Below are 26,895 nucleotides of genomic sequence, written 5' to 3'. Positions count from 1 at the left end.
GCACATTTTTCTCTCCACAATATCCATTTGTTTGTTCTCTTTATCTGGAGGAACAGTGGATGAGGGTGCAAAGCATGGGACTTCTTAGCCCAAGAGATGGGAGGAGGGATAGATCTTGGAACGAGAAGGTCTAGATCCAGGACTTTATATTATTTCAGTAGCTTGGTAGGGGCACACTTCACAGAGGTTGGAGCTACAAATAACTGCAATGCAGGTTCCAAAGGACCTAGAACAAAAAGAGTCTTGATGATGTCCTGTGATGCAGTATCAAAATTTACAGATGTAGTGGAAGTAAGAGTCGTTATAGGAATGCTAAGATTAGCTGCTCCCCCAATTAATACTTCATTGAAAGCATTAAGGTCATCAATCTGGGAGAGTGGGAAATTGTATTAAGTACCTGGTGATATCTTTGCATAGTAAGCCCACCCACAAATTAACAAAAATACAGACACATTTGTCACCTTGTTGTATTTGGCTTGCAGAGTCAATCTTCCTCGAGAATAAGGGATCCGACTTAATGCAGCCTCAATCTGTGTAAACAAAAATATTAGGTAATTGACACATTTGAAAATCATTTAATACATCAAAATAAGAAAACACATTTTACAACCAAACAGCAGTGGCCTGTGCAGGTAAGAGCGGTGGGGGATGGTGCCGGGTTGGGGGGGGATTCGACAGACGACCATGTAGGAACATTAACTAAGTAATTACTTATCCCTCGTTGTCTGTCGAAATCCGTCCCCACCGCTCTTACCTGCATGGGCCGCTGCTGCAACCAAACCAACTATTTACATCAACAAATCAAAAGGACAAACAATCAAGAATGAGTCTTTTCCGATTGAAAGCTTCACACTGTCAATAGAGATAACATGAGTAAGGCTTGAGTTGGCTCTGTTTGGGCTTATACTGTGGTTTAGTCAACATAAACTGTGCATCTTTCTCTTGGATTCTCACCTTGACCACAGCAAATGGAGACCCTGAATGCAGGTGGTGAATCTCTATCCACTAGTGTGTACTGTGCTGAGATTAGTGTAAAGTGAAGCACTTTAAAAATCCATCAAGGAATGTTATAACACCACAATCTAGGAAGAGAAGAACAAAAGCTACTTACCTGTAAACTGTGGTTCTCCAGTATTGGTGTCTTTCATAGAGTCACATGCTTGAATATTCCCTGTTGTCGAATTGGGAGTCACACGGTACATAACATAGCAATGTAGTAATAACATAAGTATATATATATATATATATATATATATATATATATACACACACATACATATATATACACACATATATATATCACTCCACTCTGCGTCTAATGCATTCGCCTTCCAAAACACGGACCCAAGTTTCCAGTTGTTTGTTCTCTGTTTATTCGCTGTGCCGCCATAACGTTTCAGCTCCAAAGGGCCTTGATCACATGACACAGAATACTTCCTTCTGGACATATTTAAAGTGACAGGTGCGTGAAAAAAAACATTGCTTTGCGTGTTTCAATTTAATAGACATAGAAGTGGAGCATTAATACATGGCATATGTTTGTGTGTGCATCTCGGTTACAGTTAAATTCCAATTCATTATTTTGTAACTTTTCATTACGGTATAATACCTTAATTCCTTTTGAACGGTTCTAAAAACAGTATTTACAAACATTGAACTTTTTTAAAGAAAGATTTCACCTTCGCCAAAGGTTATACATGCACATCCTTAATATATGATTCCTAATGAAAACAGCATAATTTCTGTATAATACACTATGAGCTGTGGGATAGATGCACTACAAACCCTGTATGTGCTTATTAGCTTATGTCTACCTTGCCTAAAAGTGCCAGTATAAGTGAATGAAAGTTAAAAGTGTATAAGTGCAACTCCAACTTATTTAAAACAAATTGTTTACAGTTTCTTGTTTGGAAAGAACAACAGAGTCAGGGTGGTTCACAATTCATGCCCTGTTGGAGCTTTACTGTGCAGGTACAAAATAATGTCTTAATCATATAGGTTTATCATAATATGCGATATTGTTGTATAGATCCAAATGGCCCATAGCTATTCCCTTGATATTCATTTAAACATAAGGAAACCATCAGTGCAATCTCAGGCATATTAAATACTTGTATAAATACATTATTATTAAAAAAAAAAAATCAATAAATAAGCATCACAATATTAAATACTTATAAATATGATAATTAATAAATACATATAAAACCATCTAAAATTATATGTAATTTCATGATGATGTCTGTGCAATATAAATAAATAAATACACAGTCCTATTGTATATTAATAGACTTGTCGTATTTCTCTTATTCCTTCATATATTATAGCCTTGTTACCTCTGTGTCTCCTCTTAATGGTAGATCAATTATAGCTCTTACTGCCGTTTGTTCACCAATTTGTTCTATACTCATTATTTTTTTATATAAATAGCTATCTATTCAATAAATAAATAATCACACATAAAAAGCATTAAAAAATATAATTCTCTCCCTAAAAGCATTGTCTGACCCGCATATTAGCCTAGACATGTGTATAGGTCCTCAGTGGCATTGTCCTCCCGGTGCCTTCGAGTCTAACTGCAGTATGTACCTAGTCTCCATCCTACGTAACTTGTTTTTCCTGTCCCCTCCTTGTCTACTTTGTGGGACGCTATCAATAACAAAATATTTTAGGGCTAGAATTGTGTCCTCCCTAAAGTGGCGTGCCACTGGATAGGTGTTATCCTGATTGCTGATAGCTCTTAAGTGTTGAAGGGTGCATTTATGGAATTGCAGTTTGGTGCTGCCTATGTACTGGAGGCCACAAGGGCACTCCAGTACATAGACCGCATACTCAGTTTTACAGGTAAGGAATTTCTGTATTTTGTAGATCCTGCCACTGAATGGAGTTGTAAATGAGTTTTTGTTCACTCCATGGATACAGGCCTTACAAGTCCGGCATTTAAAAAATCCCTTGTTGGTTTGTAGCCAGCTAGTTTTCTCTATTACCACTGGGCTGGTGTTCACTAAAGTATCCCTCATAGAGGGTGATTTACTGTATGTGATGGACACCCTCTGCTGTAGTAGGGGTCCTATCATGCTATCACTTAGTACCACGGCCAACTTTTTTGAATGATTCTTTGTATCTGATTGTGTTGATTGCTAAATCTTGTTATCATTCTAAAAGTAGAATCTGGCTCCCTTCTGTTATTTTTTTGTCTAATTTCTTGTTCCACCTTCAATAAAGAAACTCTGGTTGGAACCATTGATTTAACTATGGCTCTAGAGATGGTTTGCTGGCTATACCCTCTCCTTAAATCTCTTTGTGCTTTCAGCTTGGGCTATTAGATCTTGTTCATTGCTACATATTTGGTGAAGCAGCAACATTTCCCCATAGGGTATACTTTCAATCAGATGTCTGGGGTGAACACTGGACGCGTGGAGAGTAGTATTGCCCACTGTTTCTTTATGGTATAGTTTACTTTCCAGTTTGTTCGTTACATAAATTTCAGTATCTAGAAATTTGACCAAATAAGCAGTTATGGTTACTGTAAAATGAATATTGAAACAATTATCATTAAGTGCTTCCACAAATGACATGCCTGCTCAGTACTTTGCCAAATAACAAACAAATCATCTATAAATCTGAGCCATGTTCGTACATGGTTTTGTACTTGATGGTTCTGTGTGCCCATGAGGGCCACCTCCTCCCAGTATCCAAAGCTGGCCTCCATGGCAACTCCTCCGGTCTGCTGAAAAAGAAGATTATTAAACATAAAATTGTTATTTGTTAGGCAAAACTGTTGTGTTCTTTATGTTCGGAGGCACTTTGAGACAGATAATGTTTGGTGGCTTTCAGGCCATCCTCATGCTTGATGCTCGTGTATAGGGATGTTACGTCCATTGTCATTAACAGATAGTCATCTTCCCATTCCATCCCGTAAATTTGTCTCAAGAAATCCGCTGTGTCGCGAATATACGATGGTAGTTTCTTTACATACTCCTGTAAAAAGAAGTCCACATATATGGATGTATGTTCCAAGAGGCTACCTTTGGCCGAAATGATAGGCCGCCCTGGTGGTGTAGTGGCGCTTTTGTGTACCTTGGGGATGAAATATAACGTGGGTGTTACTGGGTTGTCTCTTTTTAAATATTTATATTCATCCTCCGTAATCTGACCTTTGATTTTCCATGTTGTCAGTCTGTTATAGTATGTTGTGTACAAAGTCTTTAAATTTGCTGCTGTATTTCTTGTGTAGCAGTCTCTATCATTGAGTTGTGTAAAGGCTTCCTTGAGATATTCACCTTGTGTCCAAATGACCACATTGCCTCCCTTGTCACTGTTCCTGATAATCAAATTCTTGTCCTTTTTCAGCTTTATCACCAGATTGTGATATTGTCGTTATTGATTGTTGTATTTGATTTTGGTTTTCCCAGATCTTTATTGAGTATCTTCAATTGCGCGGTTACGGTCTCATGAAATGCATCTATGGAGTCCCGGGGCATTATGGGATTGAACGTGGATGGTTGTTTGAAAGGTGTTGGTTGTAATTTTTCCTTTACTTTTCTGTGGCTTACATCTCGCATGGAAGCATCCTGATTGGTGGATACCTCATTGTCAAGTACACTTTGTTGTTTTGCATCGTTCCAGAGAATTTCCATTTCACTGAATAAGGGTACATCAGATTATGACAAATTAGGAAAATCTTGTAGTGCTACTTGTGTTCCATTATTCATACCATCTTGTTCGTTCTTCAGGGCATGATATTTTTTAAGTTTCAATTTTCTCACAGTCTTGTATACATCCAGTCTTGTTGATGCATAATCAAAATTAGCTCCTGGTGCGTAAAACAGTCCCAAACTTAGAATATTCTCTTCTTTAGCAGATAAGGCAGTTTTTGAGAGGTTAATTACAGTGTTACTTGTCATGCTGGTCACATTTGTTTCAATTACTTTTTCTGTCACTTCTAGAACATATTACAGACATTATGACTAGTCCAAACTCCAGCCAATCAGGCGTCAGCACCCTCTTAGAATGTTGTCCCCAGAGGCTCAGGCCCTCAGACTTTCATAGCACAAGAGTGACAGAGTTAAGTAGTAGTCGAGAGCCTCTGAGGGGAGGAGGGTGGGTCGCATGTGAATCTATGAAAGACACCAATACTGGAGAACCACAGTTTACAGGTAAGTAACTTTTGTTCTTCTCCAGTATTGGGGTGTCTTTCATAGATTCACATGCTTGAATAAGAGTAGTGAGCAGTGGCATCAGAACAATACATGGTACATATGAATAAACATAACAGCAATACCCAGTACAAAAAGACTGAAGTATATATAAAAGAAAAAGTACCTTGTATACAGTAGGAGGGAAGCAAACAGAGGCTCACCTTATTTAAAAAGATTACAAAGGACTGCCTGTCCCACAGCTGAGTCAGCGTTGTCAGCGGCATCCAGACAGTAATGCATTGTAAAGGTGTTTCTGCTGGACCATGTTGCAGCTCTGCAGATATGATGAAGAGGCACATCAGAAAACAGCGCAGTGGAAGAGGAAACCTTTCTGGTAGAATGCGCTCGAACAGTTGCAGTAAGTGGTTTTCCCACATGTTGATGGCAAAATGCAATCGCAGTAGAAATCCAGCGTGCAATTGTTAGTTTGGTGAATGGATGCCGCTTTCGCAATCGCCCATAGGCCACAAAAAGTTAATCAGTCTTATGGATAGTAGCCGTACTTTGAAGGTAAAATTTCAGACACCTTTTGATATCTAAAGAATGAAGTGTCCTCTCTGCTGGTGTTTGAGGATTAGGAAAAAAAGTTTTTAAAACGACTGGTTAATTGAGATGGAAATCAGATGGCACTTTGGGGATAAAGGCCGGATTGGTGCGGAGCAAGACAGAGTCCTTGGTAAATTGAAGAAAAGAAGGTTTAGTAGTAAACGCCTGTATGTCAGAGGAAGTGAGAGACAAAAGTAGAGAAGTCTTCCAAGTAATGAATTTAAGATCGACTTTATGGATTGGCTTAAAAGGGGGTTTCATGAGCTGTGTCAACACAAATGTTCAAATGCCAAGGAGGAGGTGGTCGACGAATTGGTGGAAACATCCGAAAAAGACCCCTGAAGAATTGTTGAATTACCCTAGAAGAGTAAAGAGAATTGGCACCATTTTGACGAATCCTTGGTTGCTGCCAGAAAAACTTTTAGGGTAGAATACGAGAGGCCTGATTTTGCCAGGTGTAAAAAGAAAGGCAAGAGTTGCTCCAGCGTGGAATTAATAGGATGTACTTGAGCATCATTGCACCATAGACAGAATCTTTTTCATTTGAGCTTGTATGTTTTCACAGTTGAGGGTGCACTAGCCTTAGCAAGGACCTCCCTACAATCTAAAGGAATGTCCAAATTCACAAATTCATAGTGCTCAGGTTCCAAGCCGCTAGGCATAGACATGCTGGGTCGGAATGACAAACTTGGCCCTGATCCATGGTCAGAAGATTCGGAAGTGGGCGAAGAAGGATCGGGTCGCACTGCGACAGGAGCAGGAGTTCCGTAAACCAGACTTGTCGAGGCCACCTGGGAGCTATTAGAACAATGCGACAGGTTTCCTTCCTCATTTTTCAAAGAACTCTGGGGGCTAGAGGTACCAGTGGAAAAGCGTAAGCATATATTTTTGACCAGTTCATCAAAAAGGCATTCCCGCACGACTCTGGTTGGGGAAGCCAACTTGTGTAGAACAAGCATTTGCGGTTCAGATGTGTTGCGAACAGATCCAGATTCGGGGAACCCCATAATCGAAAAATGTGATCCAGCATGGGTTGGTGGAATTCCCACTTGTGACTGGTCGTGGATGTCCTGCTCAGGGAATCCACAAGATTGTTCGACGCTCCCGGAACGTGCACCGCTGTGAGGGCGATCTGATGTTGAATCGCCCAATCCCAGATTTGCTGAGCCTGAAGGGATAGCAGGATGGACCTTGTGCCTCCTTGTTTGTTTATGTAGTGCATGCACGTTGTGTTGTCCGTTCGGACTAACACTGAGGCTCCTTGTATGATGGTGCGGAAAGCTTTCAGAGCCAGAAAAATGGCCAGTAACTCCAGCAGGCTGATGTGCCGCCAGGTCTTTTGATGAATGTTCCACTTTCCTTTAACTGTAAGACCCTGAAGATGTGCACCCCAACCTTCGAGAGATGAGTCTGTTGTGAGAATGAAACTTGGAGTGTCCACCAAGAATGGACGACCTGAAGAGACGTTTTCCTAGAGAGTCCACCAAAGTAGAGTGGTTTTCATCCGAGATGTGACTTTGACCATATCGTTGAAGGATCATGAGACTTCAGCCCATTGTTTGTCCAATTCCTCCTGGATGGGTATCATTTTTAGGCGGCAGTGAGGGACTAGAGGAATGCAGGAGGACAACATCCGTAGGAAAGATTTCAACTGTCGGACAGAAATTGACTTTTTTAAACGGAGGGAGGCTGCTAGATTGTAAAGTCGTAGACGTCTTTCGTGTGACACAAAGGATTTTGATAGCTTGTTGTGAGAAGGTGGCCTGATATGCAGTGGTCACTATTCTAGTGAACACTATGTATCAGTCCAGCAACCCTTATTGATGATTGGTTGTAAGTCAACCTTATAGACCAGCTATCCTAGTAGCGTGGATACGAGCAGTCTAAGGCTAAAGACTCGAGAGGGCGTGTTAAGCCAGCTGTTATACCACATATACCCCTTGAACACCAAGTGAAAGGACACCACACAAGTGTTATGAAAATAAACAGTTATTTATTAAAGATCACAACAGCCCTGTACTCTTTATGAGGACAGGGTACTAAGCACAAACCAAAACTCTTACAAAAATACTTAAGTTAGCACAGTATATACAAATGCCCGAGGGGCACGGAAAACCATATACTAGAAAAGGGGAATGCGAAATTACTAGCAGGTAAGTACAGTACTAATAGGCTTTGGAATCGCTAGGACTTGACTATAGAATCGTTAGATTACTTCTAGGAGACCCAGGGGACTCGGGTGCAGTGTGTGCACTCTCACGCGAGATGCGGGACAAAGTCTATGGTAGCTAGAATTTGCAAAGTTAGTGTTCTCGGGCGAACCCGACCTGGTAGGGAGAAAACGAAAGTAGATTCTGACCCTTGGATAGTGAGGCTATGCTGGGGCACCGAAATGCCGAAGTTACCTAGCCCAGGGGCTGCAGCTGCATAGGACTCAAAAGACGTCGGGAATCCTCGTTGACGGACCAGGAGCCTGGAAGGAAGAAGTTGCTGGCAGGCGACCAGTGAAGAAAGTTCGGTGGATCCAAGCCTGGATCGATGGAAGATGACACCTGAAAGCAGAGGGGACCAAGTTCGAGACTACTAGCCAGTAGTCAGTGGGCACCAGGAGGGCACCGGATGGTAGCCACCTCGACAAGGCGTGTGGGTGACGCTGGGCTCGAAGATCTCACGGACCAGGAGGCGTTGTCGGCGACCAGGAAGGAGGATCGAGCTATCCCACGAAGATAGAAGCTGTCGGCGTCGCTGGACCCAGGATTGGGCAACAAAGCCTTGGCAAATTCAAGCCCACGCGGTGGACCTAAAATGGCGTCTGGAGTGGACCAGGAGGGTCCGGGGTGCCTCTCTTCAAGAAGGAAGCAAGGGCCAGTCTGGAGCAACCAGACCAGCAGCAGTGATGTCGTCGGGCGTCGTTCAGAAGGCCACAAGCCAGCCGGCTAGTAGCCAAACAACGCGGTGCACAGCAGACAGCAGAAGGGCCCCACGCAGATCGTGGAGATGCAGGGAGGCTGATCTTGGGTGCTGGAGCTGTGCAGGGTTGGGGCTTCTCGGACCCCAAAGCACTCACCCGTGGAGGACACGGTGGGCTTGCAGTAAAGATGTCGTGCAGTCTTGGCGATAGTCGGTCCCTCGAGGTCTCGTCGCACTCACGGTTCTCAGCTTGGCTGTAGAGGTGAGTAGAGGTCAGAGGTGCCAGGGAAGCCGGGTCTCGTCGAGCTGGGTCGTCGGATTCGTGATGAAGGACTTGCAGCAGACCGCAGTGTTCTTTAGGATGGTGCCTGCGGATGCAGGGTGACTACTCCTTAGCCACAAGGGAGAATCTTGATGAAGAAATCGTGAAGTCCTTTCGCAGAAAGTCGTGTCTTGATTCCAAAGATGATCTAATTTGAACAGGGGGCCCGCTCCTATCTTTATACTAAAAAAGGGGGCTGACCCGGTGACTAGGTCCTGCCTATGGGTGGGACCAGGTGGGGGGTGGTTACACCCCTCTGCCATGCCGGACTTCCCCAGGCCAGGGGCTGGTGTGCCCCTGGAACTGGTTCAGACCGGCCTATGCGTAGTGAGCACCGGGGTGCCACTCAGCAGTCACCTTCCTGTAAAGCCCTGCCTACCCAGGATACACAAAACCATGTCTGGGACGGTGCTAGCACCGCCCCTGACAGGAAACCCTTTGTCCAGGCTCCCCTCGCTGGAAGGACTCCCAGCTGCAGGGGGTCAGACTCGTGTCTGTGGTGGCAGCATCCATTTTGTGGAGCTGAGGCTTCAGTTAACTTTAACCGGGGTTCACAGTTACGGACATGTCGTGTCCCTCTAGAAGGGTGGAATGCTAACCCCGTCGCCAGAATTGGCGAGGGGTTAGTATTCCAATTCGTATGACACCTTACTCGACATGTTTTGATAAAGCAATACCAAAGTTAGCATTTAACCGCGAGGATTATAATGCACTTAAGAGTATATGGTATGCGATATCATGGAACAGCTATTAGGACTTGGTTCCGCAAGCTGCAGACAGGCTCAGCTCATGCCAGAGCACCATCTCACACGATTCCAAGCACTCTGCCTTCAGGATTGTCAAGGCCTGCCATAGGAGTGACTGATAGGAATCTGTGTGTCCATTTTAGGGTTAGGTATAGGTATACTACACCTACAGCAAAGCGTGTTTACACGACTTTGCCCCAGCTGTCATGCAGCCAGTTGTGTCAAATTTAAGAGGCCAGCCAGGGGTGGCATAATACATGCTGCAGCCCCTGGCAGCCCTGGGTACACCTATGCCCTGAGTTACAGGGTCTGATAAGGTGGCCCAGTACCAATTGGTAAATGCACCTAGGGTACATGTCGTAATTTAGAAAGAGAACAGCCAGGCTGTGGGTCTGATTGGCAGGCCCACAGCCAGAGAAAGTCGTAAACAAGTGAAACAAAAGCAAAAAATCTGGGTGATCATAGGATTGCAGACCCTACTCTCCTACATGACCCCCCCCCAAACTTTGGGACAATAAGCTAACCTTGACCAGGTGAGTCTTCTTGTTCTAAGTGGAAATATCTGGAGAGCCCATCGGCATTGCCATGATCAGTACCAGGCCTATGTTCCACTGTAAAGTCCATCCCCTGTAGGGAAATGGACCACCTAAGCAGTTTGGGGTTTTCACCCTTCATCTGATTTAGCCACAAGAGGGGCTTATGGTCGGTCTGAATTTTGAAGTGAGTGCCAAACAAGTATGGCCTCAGCTTCTTCAGGGCCCAAACCACAGCAAAGGCCTCCCTCTCAATAGCTGACCAATTCTTCTCTCTGGGGGTCAGCCGTCTGCTTATAAAAGCAATGGGCTGGTCTTGACCATCAAAATTCAGTTGAGAAAGAACAGCTCCCACACCCAACTCAGAAGCATCTGTTTGGACAATGAATGGTTTGGAGTAGTCTGGACTCTTAAGGATAGGTGCTGTGCACATGGCCTGCTTTAGGTCATCGAATGCTTTTTGACAGCCTGCTGTCCACTGAACCTTTTTTGGCATTTTCTCACTTGTCAGTTTATTTAATGGTGTCACAATTGAACCATAGTTCCTGACAAACTTCCTATAGTAACCAGTCAGGCCCAAGAAAGCTCGAACCTGAGTCTGGGTGGTTGGAGGAGCCCAGTCCCTGATTGACTGTATTTTGCTCTCCAGTGGCTGAACCTGGCCTCCACCTACAAGGTGGCCCAGGTATACAACCTGTGTCTGCCCTATCTGGCACTTGGTGGCCTTGATAGTGAGGCCTGCTGCTTGCAGAGCCTCTAACACTGTCCTCAGGTGGACCAGGTGATCCTCCCAGGTGGAGCTAAAGACAGCAATATCATCTAGATATGCTGCACAGAAGTCATCCAGCCCAGTAAGGACTTGATTCACCAACCTTTGGAAGGTGGCAGGTGCATTTTTCAGACCAAAGGGCATTACCACAAATTGATAATGCCCACCAGGGGTTGAAAATGCTGTCTTGGGCTTGGCATCCTCAGCTAACCTGATTTGCCAATACCCAGCTGTTAAGTCAAATGTGCTTAAGTAGTTGGCAGAAGCCAATCTATCTATCAGCTCATCTGCCCTTGGTATTAGGTGGGCATCAGTCTTAGTGACTGCATTGAGACCCCTGTAGTCTACGCAAAACCTCATCTCTCTCTTACCACCCTGGGTGTGAGGCTTTGGCACTAGAACTACTGGACTAGCCCAAGGGCTATCTGAGGGTTCAATGACTCCCAACTCCAACATTTTCTGCACTTCAGTTTTTATGCAGTCTCTAACATGATTAGGCTGCCTGTAGATTTTACTCTTAACTGGCAGACTGTCACCAGTGTCAACCTCATGGGTACACCAATTGGTCTGACTGGGTGTCAGAGAAAACATATGTCTGAAAGACTGAAGAACTTGTTTACAGTCTTTCTGTTGATGCTCAGAGAGGCTGCCACAAAAGACAACACCATCTACTGACCCATCATCAGGATTCTGAGTGAGCAGGTCTGGGAGAGGGTCACTCTCTTCCTCCTGTCCCTCATCTATGGCCATGAGCAAGCTCATGTCCTTCCTGTCGACATATGCTTTTAGCCTGTTGACATGGAGCACCCTGTGGGGGCTCCTGGGAGTTCCAAGGTCCACCAGGTAGGTGACATCTCCCTTTTGCTCAAGAATTATGTGGGGCCCAGACCATTGGTCTTTGAGTGCTGCTGGGGCCACTGGCTCCAACACCCACACCTTCTGTCCAGGCTGATAAACAGTCAGGACAGCCTTTTGGTCATGCCAAGCTTTTTGAAGTTCTTGACTGGCCTTAAGGTTTTCTGATGCCTTCTCCATATACTCAGCCATCCTGGAGCGGAGACCAAGTACATAGTCCACTATGCTGGTTGCAGGCTTTTTGAGAGGTCTCTCCCATCCTTCCTTCACCAAACACAGGGGGCCTCTCACAGGATGCCCATACAAAAGTTCAAAAGGGCTGTAGCCAACCCCCTTTTGTGGGACCTCTCTGTAAGCAAACAGAAGGCAGGGAATCAGGACATCCCATCTACGCCTGAGCTTTTCAGGTAGTCCATGAATCATCCCTTTTAGGGTCCTGTTGAACCTTTCAACAAGCCCATTGCATTGTGGATGATAGGGTGTAGTGAATTTGTAATTGACACCACATTCCTTCCACATAGCAGTTAAGTAGCTTGACATGAAGTTTGCACCTCTGTCAGAGACAACCTCCTTAGGGAAGCCCACTCTGGAGAACACTCCAACTAGGGCCCTTGCCACTACAGGTGCTGTAGTGGTCCTAAGTGGAATAGCTTCAGGATACCTGGTGGCATGATCCACTACCACCAGTATAAACTTGTGCCCTGATGCTGTCTGGGGTTCCATTGGACCAACAATGTCAATCCCCACTCTTTCAAAGGGCACCCCCACCACAGGCATTGGTATAAGGGGGGCCTTTGTTGTGCCACCTGACTTACCACTGGCTTGGCAAGTGACACAGGAGCAACAAAACTCCTTGGTATCCTCATTCATGTGAGGCCAGTGAAAGTGTGAGACAAGCCTGTCCCAAGTCTTTGTCTGGCCTAAGTGACCTGCTAAGGGAATCTCATGGGCCAAGGTAAGTAGGAAACCTCTCTGAGACAAGGGTACAACCAGCCTCCTGGTCATGCCAGGCTTGGGGTCTCTTGACTCAGTGTACAGGAGTCCCTCTTCCCAGTATACCTTGTGGGTACCTGTGGCGTTCCCAGCAGCCTCAGCAGCAGCCTGCTGTCTGAGGGGTTCAAGAGAAGGGCAGCTTAACTGGTCCTTCCCCAGGTCTTCCCTTGAGGGTCCCCCTGAACCCAAGAATTCAACTTGATCAAGTTCAAACTCTCTGGGCTCAGTTTCCCTCAATTCCTGTAGGTCAGCCTCCTCTGAGACTTGATCCTCAACCTGGGGCAAGGGGGAAGGCACAGCCTTAACCCTGCTGCTCTTTGTCTTGGAAGGTGTCTGGTCCATTGTTCCAGGATCCAGCACCTGTTCAGTGGGGCATTTCCTGACCTGTGACCTAGTCACAGCAAACACATGTGCTGGCAAGCCTAACATTTCCATGTGAGTCCTCTGCTCCACTTCTGACCATTGTGATGACTCCAAATCATTGCCCAACAAACAATCCACTGGGAGGTCTGAACTAACTACAACCTTCTTTTGGCCAGTTACCCCTCCCCAGGAGAAAGCTACAATTGCCATACTGTGACTGGTAGTGACATTACTTGCATTGGTCACCAGGAAATCTGTACCTGGCATGATCTGTCCAGGGTCCACAAAGTTAGGTGTCACCATGGTGACACTGGCACAAGTGTCCCTATAGGCCTGAGCCATTTTTCCATTTATGAAAGGTGTCTGTCTGTATTTGCCCAAACTATTGGGACTTATGTCAGGGGACATATCCATATCCCCTGTACTGACAAGGACAGCCTGAGTGAGTGTACCAACTAAGTTGTCACACCCTCAGAACCCAGGGTTAACCCTACTAAACCCTTGGGAGGTGCACTGCCACTGCTGGCTGTACTAGGGGGCACAGGTGCCTTAGGGGCTGCAGTGGCAGGAGTCTGCCCTCCTCCTTTCTTGGTGCACTCACTAAACCAGTGAGTTTTACTTTTACAGTATTGGCACCACCTCTTAGATTGGCCTTCTTTCTTCTTTTGGGGAGCCTGACCCCCACCCTCTTTGGGTTGTTGGGGACCTGTCGAAGACTTCTGGTCATTTTGTTCCCCCTTAGAATCTTTACCCTTCTGGTCTGCTTTCTTCTGACCACCTTGATTCTGGCCCTGGTTCTGTTTAACTCTTGTTCTAACCCATCTGTCTGCCTTCTTTCCCAATTCTTGGGGAGAGGTCAGATCTGAGTCAACAAGATGCTGATGCAACAACTGGTTCTGACAATTGTTTAAAATGTGTTCTCTCATGATCAAATTGTACAATCCTGTATAATCAGTAACCTTACTGCCCAGCAACCAGCCCTCCAAAGCCTTAGTGGCACAATCTACAAAGTCAGACCAATCTTGAGACTGAGTTTTCTGGGTATCCCTGAACAGCACCCTGTACTGCTCAGTGGTTAGGCCAAACCCTTCAACCAGTGTATTCTTCAAGACTTGGTAATTGTTAGCATCCTCCACCCTTGTGGTGAGGAACTTGTCTCTTCCTTTACCTTCAAAGGAGAGCCACAAGATAGCTGCCCACTGAGTCTGGGGAACACCTTGCACAGTGCAGGCCCTCTCCAAAGCAGTAATCCATTTGTGGATGTCATCCCCTTGTTTAAAGGGGGGCACTATCTTCCCAAGGTGTTTTGTATCAAAACTCCTTTCCCTATTGCTAGGTATAATGCTGCCACCAGTGGGGACTACCCCACTTAACTGTTGCTCTCTAGCAAAGGCAAGCCTCTCTTTGGCCAGGGCAAGTTCTTCCCTTTCAATCCTCAGATTGGCTGCCCTTTCTTTAGCTTCATACACTCTCCTCTGAGGGGATGTCATCCCTCTTTGAGAAGAGTTGTGAGAGCCATTGGTTTGAAGGGATCTGCCAGAGTCTCTTGACAGAGATCTGGCTCGTCCATTCCCAATGTTAAGCTGACCTGATAGTGGCCCCAGGGGTCCCCCAGTACCACTGTCATGTTTGCTTAAGTTGGACCTGCTTAGTCTAACGACTTCTACCTGTCCCTTATTTGCCTCATCCCCAGAGGGCTCCTCATCCTCATCATCCTCTACATCTTCGTTCTCAGTTGAGAGGTGGATGAGGTCAGGGTCACCTCTGGTTCCCTCAAGGGGAGGCATACCTCCTTCTGGATTAGAAGAGCTAAGAAGGGTCTCAGCTTTTCTGGCATCATAAGTCTCCAAGAGACCAATCAGAAAGGAAGTTGTGGGGTTAGACCCCTGCTTGATCTTCCTGGAGTGACACACTTGTCTTAACTCCTTGAAGCTCAGCACAGTATATCTTGAAGGGATGACCTGTGGAGGGTCAGCTGACACAAGGGGAGACTCAGAGTTTCCTCCTTTGTCCGACATACTGTTTCTAGTGTGGTGTAAGTGATGCACCTACCTACACTATGTGTTCACCTACTGATCCCTTGCTAAGAGTTGCAGCCAAGGTGTGCTAGGCCTTGAGGAGCTGCAACAGCTGGTTCAGTAGAACTCAGAGTATTCTAAGCTTGGTTATATGTACTAACAGTACTTATGTGATCTTTCAACAAGATATTCTTAGGATACGTGTGGTAAAACAACAGCAAGCTCAAATCCCAACCGCTGCTCTCCAATGTGAGAAGGTGGCCTGATATGCAGTGGTCACTATTCTAGTGAACACTATGTATCAGTCCAGCAACCCTTATTGATGATTGGTTGTAAGTCAACCTTATAGACCAGCTATCCTAGTAGCGTGGATACGAGCAGTCTAAGGCTAAAGACTCGAGAGGGCGTGTTAAGCCAGCTGTTATACCACATATACCCCTTGAACACCAAGTGAAAGGACACCACACAAGTGTTATGAAAATAAACAGTTATTTAATCAAGATCACAACAGCCCTGTACTCTTTATGAGGACAGGGTACTAAGCACAAACCAAAACTCTTACAAAAATACTTAAGTTAGCACAGTATATACAAATGCCCGAGGGGCACGGAAAACCATATACTAGAAAAGGGGAATGCGAAATTACTAGCAGGTAAGTACAGTACTAATAGGCTTTGGAATCGCTAGGACTAGACTATAGAATCGTTAGATTACTTCTAGGAGACCCAGGGGACTCGGGTGCAGTGTGTGCACTCTCACGCGAGATGCGGGACAAAGTCTATGGTAGCTAGAATTTGCAAAGTTAGTGTTCTCGGGCGAACCCGACCTGGTAGGGAGAAAACGAAAGTAGATTCTGACCCTTGGATAGTGAGGCTATGCTGGGGCACCGAAATGCCGAAGTTACCTAGCCCAGGGGCTGCAGCTGCATAGGACTCAAAAGACGTCGGGAATCCTCGTTGACGGACCAGGAGCCTGGAAGGAAGAAGTTGCTGGCAGGCGACCAGTGAAGAAAGTTCGGTGGATCCAAGCCTGGATCGATGGAAGATGACACCTGAAAGCAGAGGGGGCCAAGTTCGAGACTACTAGCCGGTAGTCAGTGGGCACCAGGAGGGCACCGGATGGTAGCCACCTCGACAAGGCGTGTGGGTGACGCTGGGCTCGAAGATCTCACGGACCAGGAGGCGTTGTCGGCGACCAGGAAGGAGGATCGAGCTATCCCACGAAGATAGAAGCTGTCGGCGTCGCTGGACCCAGGATTGGGCAACAAAGCCTTGGCAAATTCAAGCCCACGCGGTGGACCTAAAATGGCGTCTGGAGTGGACCAGGAGGGTCCGGGGTGCCTCTCTTCAAGAAGGAAGCAAGGGCCAGTCTGGAGCAACCAGACCAGCAGCAGTGATGTCGTCGGGCGTCGTTCAGAAGGCCACAAGCCAGCCGGCTAGTAGCCAAACAACGCGGTGCACAGCAGACAGCAGAAGGGCCCCACGCAGATCGTGGAGATGCAGGGAGGCTGATCTTGGGTGCTGGAGCTGTGCAGGGTTGGGGCTTCTCGGACCCCAAAGCACTCACCCGTGGAGGACACGGTGGGCTTGCAGTAAAGATGTCGTGCAGTCTTGGCGATCGTCGGTCCCTCGAGGTCTCGTCGCACTCACGGTTCTCAGCTTGGCTGTAGAGGTGAGTAGAGGTCAGAGGTGCCAGGGAAGCCGGGTCTCGTCGAGCTGGGTCGTCGGATTCGTGATGAAGGACTTGCAGCAGACCGCAGTGTTCTTTAGGATGGTGCCTGCGGATGCAGGGTGACTACTCCTTAGCCACAAGGGAGAATCTTGATGAAGAAATCGTGAAGTCCTTTCGCAGAAAGTCGTGTCTTGATTCCAAAGATGATCTAATTTGAACAGGGGGCCCGCTCCTATCTTTATACTAAAAAAGGGGGCTGACCCGGTGACTAGGTCCTGCCTATGGGTGGGACCAGGTGGGGGGTGGTTACACCCCTCTGCCATGCCGGACTTCCCCAGGCCAGGGGCTGGTGTGCCCCTGGAACTGGTTCAGACCGGCCTATGCGTAGTGAGCACCGGGGTGCCACTCAGCAGTCACCTTCCTGTAAAGCCCTGCCTACCCAGGATACACAAAACCATGTCTGGGACGGTGCTAGCACCGCCCCTGACAGGAAACCCTTTGTCCAGGCTCCCCTCGCTGGAAGGACTCCCAGCTGCAGGGGGTCAGACTCGTGTCTGTGGTGGCAGCATCCATTTTGTGGAGCTGAGGCTTCAGTTAACTTTAACCGGGGTTCACAGTTACGGACATGTCGTGTCCCTCTAGAAGGGTGGAATGCTAACCCCGTCGCCAGAATTGGCGAGGGGTTAGTATTCCAATTCGTATGACACCTTACTCGACATGTTTTGATAAAGCAATACCAAAGTTAGCATTTAACCGCGAGGATTATAATGCACTTAAGAGTATATGGTATGCGATATCATGGAACAGCTATTAGGACTTGGTTCCGCAAGCTGCAGACAGGCTCAGCTCATGCCAGAGCACCATCTCACACGATTCCAAGCACTCTGCCTTCAGGATTGTCAAGGCCTGCCATAGGAGTGACTGATAGGAATCTGTGTGTCCATTTTAGGGTTAGGTATAGGTATACTACACCTACAGCAAAGCGTGTTTACACGACTTTGCCCCAGCTGTCATGCAGCCAGTTGTGTCAAATTTAAGAGGCCAGCCAGGGGTGGCATAATACATGCTGCAGCCCTGGGTACACCTATGCCCTGAGTTACAGGGACTGATAAGGTGGCCCAGTACCAATTGGTAAATGCACCTAGGGAACATGTCGTAATTTAGAAAGAGAACAGCCAGGCTGTGGGTCTGATTGGCAGGCCCACAGCCAGAGAAAGTCGTAAACCAGTGAAACAAAAGCAAAAAATCTGGGTGATCATAGGATTGCAGACCCTACTCTCCTACACTTGTTGTCTAGGATGGCTCCCAAGAACAGTCTGTTTTGAGCAGGGAGAAAATGAGACTTTTCCATGTTGAATGTAAGGCCCAGGGACTGGAAGAGGGACCTGCAAAATAGAGTGTGTTTGGATGCCTGTTCGAATGACCGTGCCTTCAGCAGGCGGTCGTCTAGGTATGGAAAGATTTGCACTCCTTGTAGGCGAAGATAAGCTGCCACCGGTGCGAGGACTTTGGTAAACACTCAGGGCGCGGAACGAAGACCGAATGAAGGACTTTGAATTGAAAGTCTTTCCTGGCCAATCTGAGAAATTTCCTGTGACTCGGCAGAATGGGAAGATGAAAATAAGCATCTTGAAGATCCAGAGTGGTCATATACTCCCCTTGGGATAGTAAAGGAAGTACCTCCTGAAGGGACAGCATGCAAAATGTTTGTTTTTTGATGTATTTGTTCAGGGCACGTAGGTCCAGAATAGGGCGCCATTCTCCCGACTTTTTCTGTATAAGGAAGACTCTCGAATAGAATCCCCTGCCCCTTTGTAGTTTTGGTACCACTTCGATCGCACCTTTTCTTAATAAAATTGTCAGTTGATTTAAAAGTTCCTTCAGGAGGGCAGGAGGCGGACCTTTTGGTGGAGAATTGGGAGGAATCTTTACAAACCCCAATGCGTGTCATTTGCGCACAATATCCAGAACCCATTGATCGATAGTAATCAGTGACCATTTGAGGTAGTAGTGGGAGATTAGACCTCCAACCTTTGAAAAAGCAGGAGGAGTCAGGGATGACCGATGGAAAAGTCATTGCTTCTTGGAGGAATAAAAGAGGATTTACCTCTGTATTGTCTGTAGTAAGAAGAATGCTGTTGTTTGTACGATTGTTGACTCTGGGAGGAGTAACGTTGTTGCCCTTGTCGATATTGATTGGAATTTCCCTGAAGGGAAGATGTGGAGCCACGACCTCTTGCACCTCGAAAGGGCTGCTTTTTAAACTGGAGAGTTCCGAGAGCATGAGCAGTGTCGGTGTCCTTGATTGTCTGAAGGGCATTGTCGATATGTTGGCCAATCAATGAATCACCGTCGTAAGGCATGTCCAATATTTTTGTCTGTACCTCCGGACGGAAGGACGTGGCCTTCAACCAGCCCTGTTGCCCGAGGACTGCTGCACCAGCCAAAAGACGGACACCAGTAGAAGACACATCAACAGCACAATGAATTTCTTAGGAAATCCTTTCCCCTTCTTGAAGAATTTTTAACGCCTCTGCTTTAGATGCCTCTGGTATTAAATCTACAAGGGATGATATGTCGGACCACATATGTCGATCGTAACGGCCAAGGATAGCCAAAGAATTGGCTGCTCGAACCGTAGTTGCCGCCATAGTGGAAAACTTCTTGCAAACAGCATAAAAGGCACCTACCCTCTCAGTCCGGCGGTGCAGATAATGGAAACAATGGATTTCTGGCCCGACGTTGTGCTGCCTGAGTAATAATGGAATCAGGCCTTGGTTGTGCAATGAGACAAGCAGGTGAATTTGCGAGGGCTTTGTATTTCTTATCCAGCAGCGGTAGAACAGCTGGAATTGAATTCGGGTTTTGCATGGGCTTGAGCCCTTCTTGCCAAATAAAATCAATGATGGGGATAGAATGTACTTGCTTCTGAGGCTGATCTTCAAAATCATATGAGAAACAATCCTCCTCTCTGGTGACCACAGGAAGGTGGAATATTTTTGCCTTTCTTTCCGTGAGTAAATGAAAACCACCTATGTCAACTGGTGGAGAATCCAGAGGAGCTTGAGTAGTGGAAGAGGGTGTTTGAATTTGATAGTTGTCCCATTCAGAAAGAAGAGATCTGTCATCTTGCTCACCCTCTTCCCTGTCACCATCATCATCATTATCATCCTCATCGTCCTCCTCCATAACCTGAGGACCATCCTGAGGTTGTACTCTGGGCGCCGACGCAGAAGGTGTGGCAACTGATTCTCCAGTAGGAGGAGGTTGAAGAGGCGCTTGAGGTGCTGGAGAGGCCTGTACTGAATTAGGAAAACAGCGGTAATAATCATCCAGCATGAATTGGAGGTTGGAAATAAGAGATAAAGGCATCTGTGCCATAGGAAGCTCCGGCGCAGGCTGTGTGTCACAAGTAGAAAAATCTCCCTCTAGGTCCTCATCAGAGTCTTGACATTTAATAAGAAGTTCAGAGGGACTGCGAGCAGCCAGAAATCTGTCATCGTCCTCCGATTCATCATCGTCAGCATCAGAAGAAAATAATTCAGCTGGAGGTTGAGAAGCAGTTTGAATTGGCATCAGGGTATCCAAAGGTGAATGTTGCAGTTGAAGTTAAGAGCTTGAAGACTTCAAAGGTACCGAATTCATGGATGCAGTCATTGATGTCGCCATCGACGATAAACGTCGTTGCTGAGCCATCGTCGATGAAGCCACCGTCGAGGAAGCCGCAGCCGCCGAAGCCGCCACCGCCGGCAATGAACGCATAGACGAATGCTTCTTCTTCTGTTTGCTTGTCGCCGTCGACGAAGTCAAAGGCACTGTAGATGAAATAGGCCTCCCCTTTATGGTTACAAACATCGACGGTGAAGTTGCAGACGACATGATCATAGCCGGCTTCATTGACGAAGATATTGAAGTCGTCGACGTAGACGCGACAACAGCAGTTACAGTCGACGGAGGAAGCGACAACGAGCTCGTCGACGAGATAGGCAGTTTCTGAGGTAAAAACTGCGCAGATTGAGTCTTTGACGCCTAAGAATCCGATCTCGGGGCATAGAAGGTGCAGATAGACTCTGAGGGGAAGAAATCATCCCTTTTGAAGTTGAAGGTTGGTTAGTGGGCTTATCCACATGATGTTTCTTCACCACTTTAGATTTTGTAGAAACCTTTTGATTCTCACTGGTTCTCTTCAAGGATGAAGAAGTCTTGACTGATGACACACTCTTTACATCTGAAAGAGGGTTCTCTGAAGTGTTCAACTTCTGTAGCCACAGAAGGAGACGCCCCTCTCTGTCCTTTAGAGTCTTCTGAGAGAAGGTTCTACATATTTTACAATCTTTACCTGGTGTTCAGGATATAGGCAATAAATGCACTTTTTATGAGGGTCTTCAGAATGACGTCTCTATTTACCACAGGTCCCACAAGGTCTGAAGAGGGACTTCTTGGTAGTAGACATCATGAAGTTGACTTTCTGAGAAGAAAATGAGAAAAAACCGAGCAGAGCTCAGGGATACTCCCTTCATACGACATGCAGTAGAAAATCTGAGGGCCTGAGCCTCTGAGGAGAACATTGTAAGAGGGTGCTGATGCCTGATTGGCTGGAGTTTGGACTAGTAATAATGACTGGCTTACTATACCTTAAAAGCAATATGTCTGCTGCGTCTCCCTCAAGTGCCAGACCCGTGATCAAGGGCGCGTGAGTGCCAGAAACATGTTGGGACATTATGGCTGTAAACGAGCGACATCCACGAGTTGGTACGTTGTGCTGCCTGGCAGATCATGAATAAAGACACACTGCAAGAGGTTTTCCCATTGTGGGCTCTTTTGCATATGGATTATATAGCGGCCGTGCCTGGTTGCGGAAAACCCCCCTGCGGACGTGCAGGTCAAACATTGTTACTTCACCAACATAAGAAGAGCAGCGTGTCATCTTGTCGGGGTGAGAACAGTGCAACAACGAACTTTGTGAAATGAAGCAACCCACTGTGGTTTTTAATTGAATGGAGAATGAGCGGCGGCCTCTACTAAAGACTGATGACTACAGATACCAGAAGGCAATACACCAATAATGGGCGGGGTTACAATACCTAAAAAAGCAATATGTCTGCTGCGTCTCCCTCAAGTGCCAGACCCGTGATCAAGGGCGCGTGAGTGCCAGAAACATGTTGGGACATTATGGTTGTAAACGAGCGACATCCACGAGTTGGTACGCTGTGCTGCCTGGCAGATCATGAATAAAGACACGCTGCAAGAGGTTTTCCAATTGTGGGCTCTTTTGCATATGGAATATATATATGTGATCAAGGCAGGGATCTGCCAAAACGCGTTGTGACGATATGGCAAGCATAACAATAAATATTTAAAATTGCACTGAACCTGGGTCTTCCTCGCCTTTTCAAGTTTGTGAAACAGGACGAGCCTTGCAGCATATATATATATATATTAACTGAAAAAACTATAGGTTTCACACCAGTTATAGTTGGGAATTAGCATTTAAAAAACCTATTAAATTCACTGAAAAAAACATAGGTTTGACACCAGTTATAGTTAGCTGGAAATTTTACTGACATAAAACCATTGAAATTCCCACGTTATAGTTAGTTGGACTCACTATAACTTGCGCGCCTGCAATGCACTGCTGATGACGTCACATATTACATCACTCATGACATGGTCAGTGACATCACTCATGACATCACTGATGACACCATCCAGTGAATGTATGTCTTTCTGAAAAATAAATATGTTTTATATATGTATATGTAAAGGTCGATGGAAGAATAAATGTTTAAGTAAGTGTCTAAATGGATGCTTAAAAAAAAAAAAAAAAATTGATTGGTTAACTGGCTTATTAAGTGTATCTTAGTGAATACATATATTAGCGAGTAATGTTTAAATTGATTGGTTAACTGGCTTATTAAGTGTATCTTAGTGAATACATATATTAGCGAGTAATGTTTAAATATTTAAATATATGTATCAGTGTTTCACTTTGTGTATAAGTGGCTGCATGGGTTGGTGAATAGCTACATGTGTGTGTAGATGGGTTATTAGGTGTTTTTGTTAGTATCAGTATGAGTGTCTGTATGGTTTGGTGGGGGTATTACTTAGCACATAGATGCATCAATGACTGACTCACTGTTTGTATGTATTTTGAAGACAGCATATGTGCAGGACTGTATGGGTGGATGAGTGTGTATATGTGTGTGTTAGTGAGTGAATGACTGTCTCACTAGAGTCTTTATCGGTAACTACATATGTTTTAATCTAGTATATGTGAGTATTGATGTATATAAGTGAGTATATGTGAGAGTGAGAGATTGTAAGAGTTCCTGTTTAAATAAGTATGTCTTTCTATAAGTGATTGTTTATGAGAGTAAGTATGTGTAAGTTTCCTTATAAGTAAGGTGGTAGTGTGTGTATAGCTGTATATGCAAATAAATGGATGTTCAATAGTTTATTTGCATGTGTGAGTATGTGTGTGAGTAACTTTTGGATGACTGTCGGTGTGTAACAGGATGTATAGGTGTATCACTACATATGATTAGTGAGTATATGTATGAGTGACTATATAGAAATGTTGGTGAATGAGTGGATGTGTATATAGATGGTGGAATTACTGAATTGGTTGTTGTAACTGGTATGGGTATCTCCTTTTTTTTTTAAATGTTAGTTTCTATTTTTGAATATGTGTTTCAAGGGTTACATTACACTGAAATATGGCTGAGATACCCGCCACCCCCTCTCAACACAATCCCCAAATGAGGGAAACCGGAAACAGTTCTTGAAGTTTTTGGAAGTGGGAGGGAGTGACCCTCCCGGCCGTATTTATTAAAACAAAAAATTAAAACATTTAAACATTAATGTACAATTCCATACCACATTGCGATGTTTGGCTAACCTTAACAGATTCTCTAATACAGAGGTTCTCCTAGCCGAACTAACATCCTACAAAACATTTACTTGAAATATTGAAATTGTACATCCTAACGTTTAAGGGCCAACGGCAAGGTCGTAACCGGTGTCAAGATCCCTAACCAGACATACCCCCCCCACTTGGGAGGGGCGACAGCACTGAGGCGTACTCACGTGCAACTACTACCAATTTCCCTTGACTTGACGGGGGCACTTATCAACTCGACGCCAGTTAAAGGTCGTTCGAAGACTCGTGTGAGGTATCTAGAAGGTATCGTAGACCTCCCCCCAACCCCACACAACTTACCGCATCTGCCGTCGCAGATGTCACTGGCCCCGGGAAATTCCCCAGGAGGGGGCTGTAACCCCTCCTACACAGGAAGGGGCCTTGACCGCCTTTCCTCTTCTTTCGGCGACCCATCCTTAGAAGGGACCGCCTCCCCGTTGAGGGGCCAAAGGCCACCTCCCCCGAGCGCTCCAATCCGTGTTGGGTGACGCCCACTCATAGGGATCTTCCAATTAGTGCTCACCGATCATGACCTTACCGCCTACCGCCTGACCGAAATAAATACGACAAATGCTAACTAAACGAAACTACATTGGCCACTATGACCGAAAAACGCCTGTTTATAAATGGACCTTGAATCCGAAGTTCTTTAATCACAAACTTGTAAAATTAGACCAATCTTTATTACACATTAAATATCAACATAACACCAAAACAACCTGAAAACGAAATAGAATAACTGATCAACTTTATTAAAACAACTAGCTGTCCTCAGGGGCTGGTGGGTGGGTCAAAATTGGCTCTTCGTTCCGTCTCGAGCTCACGTGCAGCGAGGAGGTGCAGCTTCAGAGCACAGGAACAAGAGGATGTCTTCTGGTCTTGCGTCTCTTTTTATCCATCTTCAGGGCGGGCGTAAACCCGCCCCTGCCTGCCCCGAGGGCGTGGCCGGCTGCGTCAGTGTCTAGGCCAGCCCACTCTAGGGCGGGAAAAAGCGCGCCCCGGCTACGCCGCTTCGGGCATACCAGCCGAGACGCGCCTCCCGCCCAAAATGGCTTCCCGGGGGGATCGAGGCACTCTGCCATACGTTCGGGGGGACCGAGTGGTCGCCCCTTTCCATATGGCTGAGATACCCGCCACCCCCTCTCAACACAATCCCCAAATGAGGGAAACCGGAAACAGTTCTTGAAGTTTTTGGAAGTGGGAGGGAGTGACCCTCCCGGCCGTATTTATTAAAACAAAAAATTAAAACATTTAAACATTAATGTACAATTCCATACCACATTGCGATGTTTGGCTAACCTTAACAGATTCTCTAATACAGAGGTTCTCCTAGCCGAACTAACATCCTACAAAACATTTACTTGAAATATTGAAATTGTACATCCTAACGTTTAAGGGCCAACGGCAAGGTCGTAACCGGTGTCAAGATCCCTAACCAGACATACCCCCCCCACTTGGGAGGGGCGACAGCACTGAGGCGTACTCACGTGCAACTACTACCAATTTCCCTTGACTTGACGGGGGCACTTATCAACTCGACGCCAGTTAAAGGTCGTTCGAAGACTCGTGTGAGGTATCTAGAAGGTATCGTAGACCTCCCCCCAACCCCACACAACTTACCGCATCTGCCGTCGCAGATGTCACTGGCCCCGGGAAATTCCCCAGGAGGGGGCTGTAACCCCTCCTACACAGGAAGGGGCCTTGACCGCCTTTCCTCTTCTTTCGGCGACCCATCCTTAGAAGGGACCGCCTCCCCGTTGAGGGGCCAAAGGCCACCTCCCCCGAGCGCTCCCATCCGTGTTGGGTGACGCCCACTCATAGGGATCTTCCAATTAGTGCTCACCGATCATGACCTTACCGCCACAGGCCGGATAGTTGACCGGCTATCCGGACCCCCCACAAAACTCCTACCTAAAGGTCATGTTTCAAAGATTTTAACCATGCTAAGAAGTCTCCTAAGAGTAACTCATTCCCCACCCAAGACAAATGCAAATGCACACCATCCCCCGAATACATACTGTCATCATTAATACAGCTATGAGAAATAGAATGCAGTGTCCTGGAACGGAACAACCTACTCACTTTATTGTTAAGCTTTCTAACAGAATGATTCAAAGCAGGTATAGAGATAGCCCCCCGCCACACCTTTCGTGGAATCAAATGGGACCATGCAATCGTGCACCCCGGAACTCTCCTCGCCAACCAACTTACAGTGGAAAGCATTGCCTCCAGGAGTAGTCGTCTACCGATGGTGACCAAATCATTGCCCCCGACATGCACTATAACTATAGACGGCGGTGACCTTGTCCGCCCTAACAAACCCTCGAAAAATGTTTGAAACTGGTCAATACAGAGACCGCCCCTTCCGTAGAAGGACATCCTGTACCCGTATTCCCCAGCTACGTGAATCATGTCACCTGCTTTGAATACGTCTGCGGCACGCCTCACGTATGAGTGGCCCACGACCCACACCTCCTTTTTCACAGCCGGTGATGTCTGACCGCTGGCCCGGTGTAGGGTCGACTGCATAGTCCGCCCCGCCTCGTAGGCTTGCGAAACTGAAAACCAAACAAAAACAAGAAGCGTGAGTACATTATTACAGCTTCACAACATGTGCACCCGCACGTATCTCTTATAACAATTGGAGGACCAACGCCCCACTCGTTTCACTTGCTCAACATTAAGACCCCTGGCTGTAGCTTCCGTAGCAGCCCCTATCCGAAAGGAATGGGTCCCAAACTCGCCCGGGTTCAAGCCCGCAGCGGCAATTGACATCGCAAGCACCCGCTGAAACTGAAATTTCGTCAGTGGGGTGGCGTCCGCGTGTCTTAACAAAGTCCCCCCCCCATGATGCCACCCTTCGTGCTAGGTAATCCTCTAAACACTTCACCGGACATATGGAGGACCCAGGAATCCTGCGTATGATGACGCAGTCACCCATCCCATCTTGGTCAGTCTTGGACCTTACAAAGGAGACAGTCATTGTTTCTCCCCTGATCTGAACGTGTTCTTGGCACAAACCCCCCGCCACATCCAGTTTGTTCCTTGC

General features: G+C 46.3%; 1 protein-coding gene across 3 annotated transcripts in view; it reads right to left on the bottom strand.

Annotated features, from left to right (window-relative positions):
- The window catches only part of MPHOSPH9 (M-phase phosphoprotein 9), a 692,762-nt gene that overhangs the window by 8,394 nt on the left and 657,473 nt on the right, over positions 1-26,895 (bottom strand). For all 3 annotated transcript variants that reach the window (XM_086942918.1, XM_086942920.1, XM_086942919.1), the window contains exon 23: positions 462-530. In XM_086942918.1, the coding sequence (XP_086799044.1) occupies positions 462-530 (69 nt within the window). The remainder of the gene's footprint in view (positions 1-461; positions 531-26,895) is intronic.

The sequence above is a fragment of the Lissotriton vulgaris genome, chromosome 11, assembly GCF_964263255.1.
Source record: "Lissotriton vulgaris chromosome 11, aLisVul1.2, whole genome shotgun sequence".
NCBI classification, from domain to species: Eukaryota; Metazoa; Chordata; class Amphibia; order Caudata; family Salamandridae; genus Lissotriton; species Lissotriton vulgaris.
Note: the sequence above shows the minus strand (reverse complement) of the source record. Positions and strands in the feature narration are given on the sequence as shown.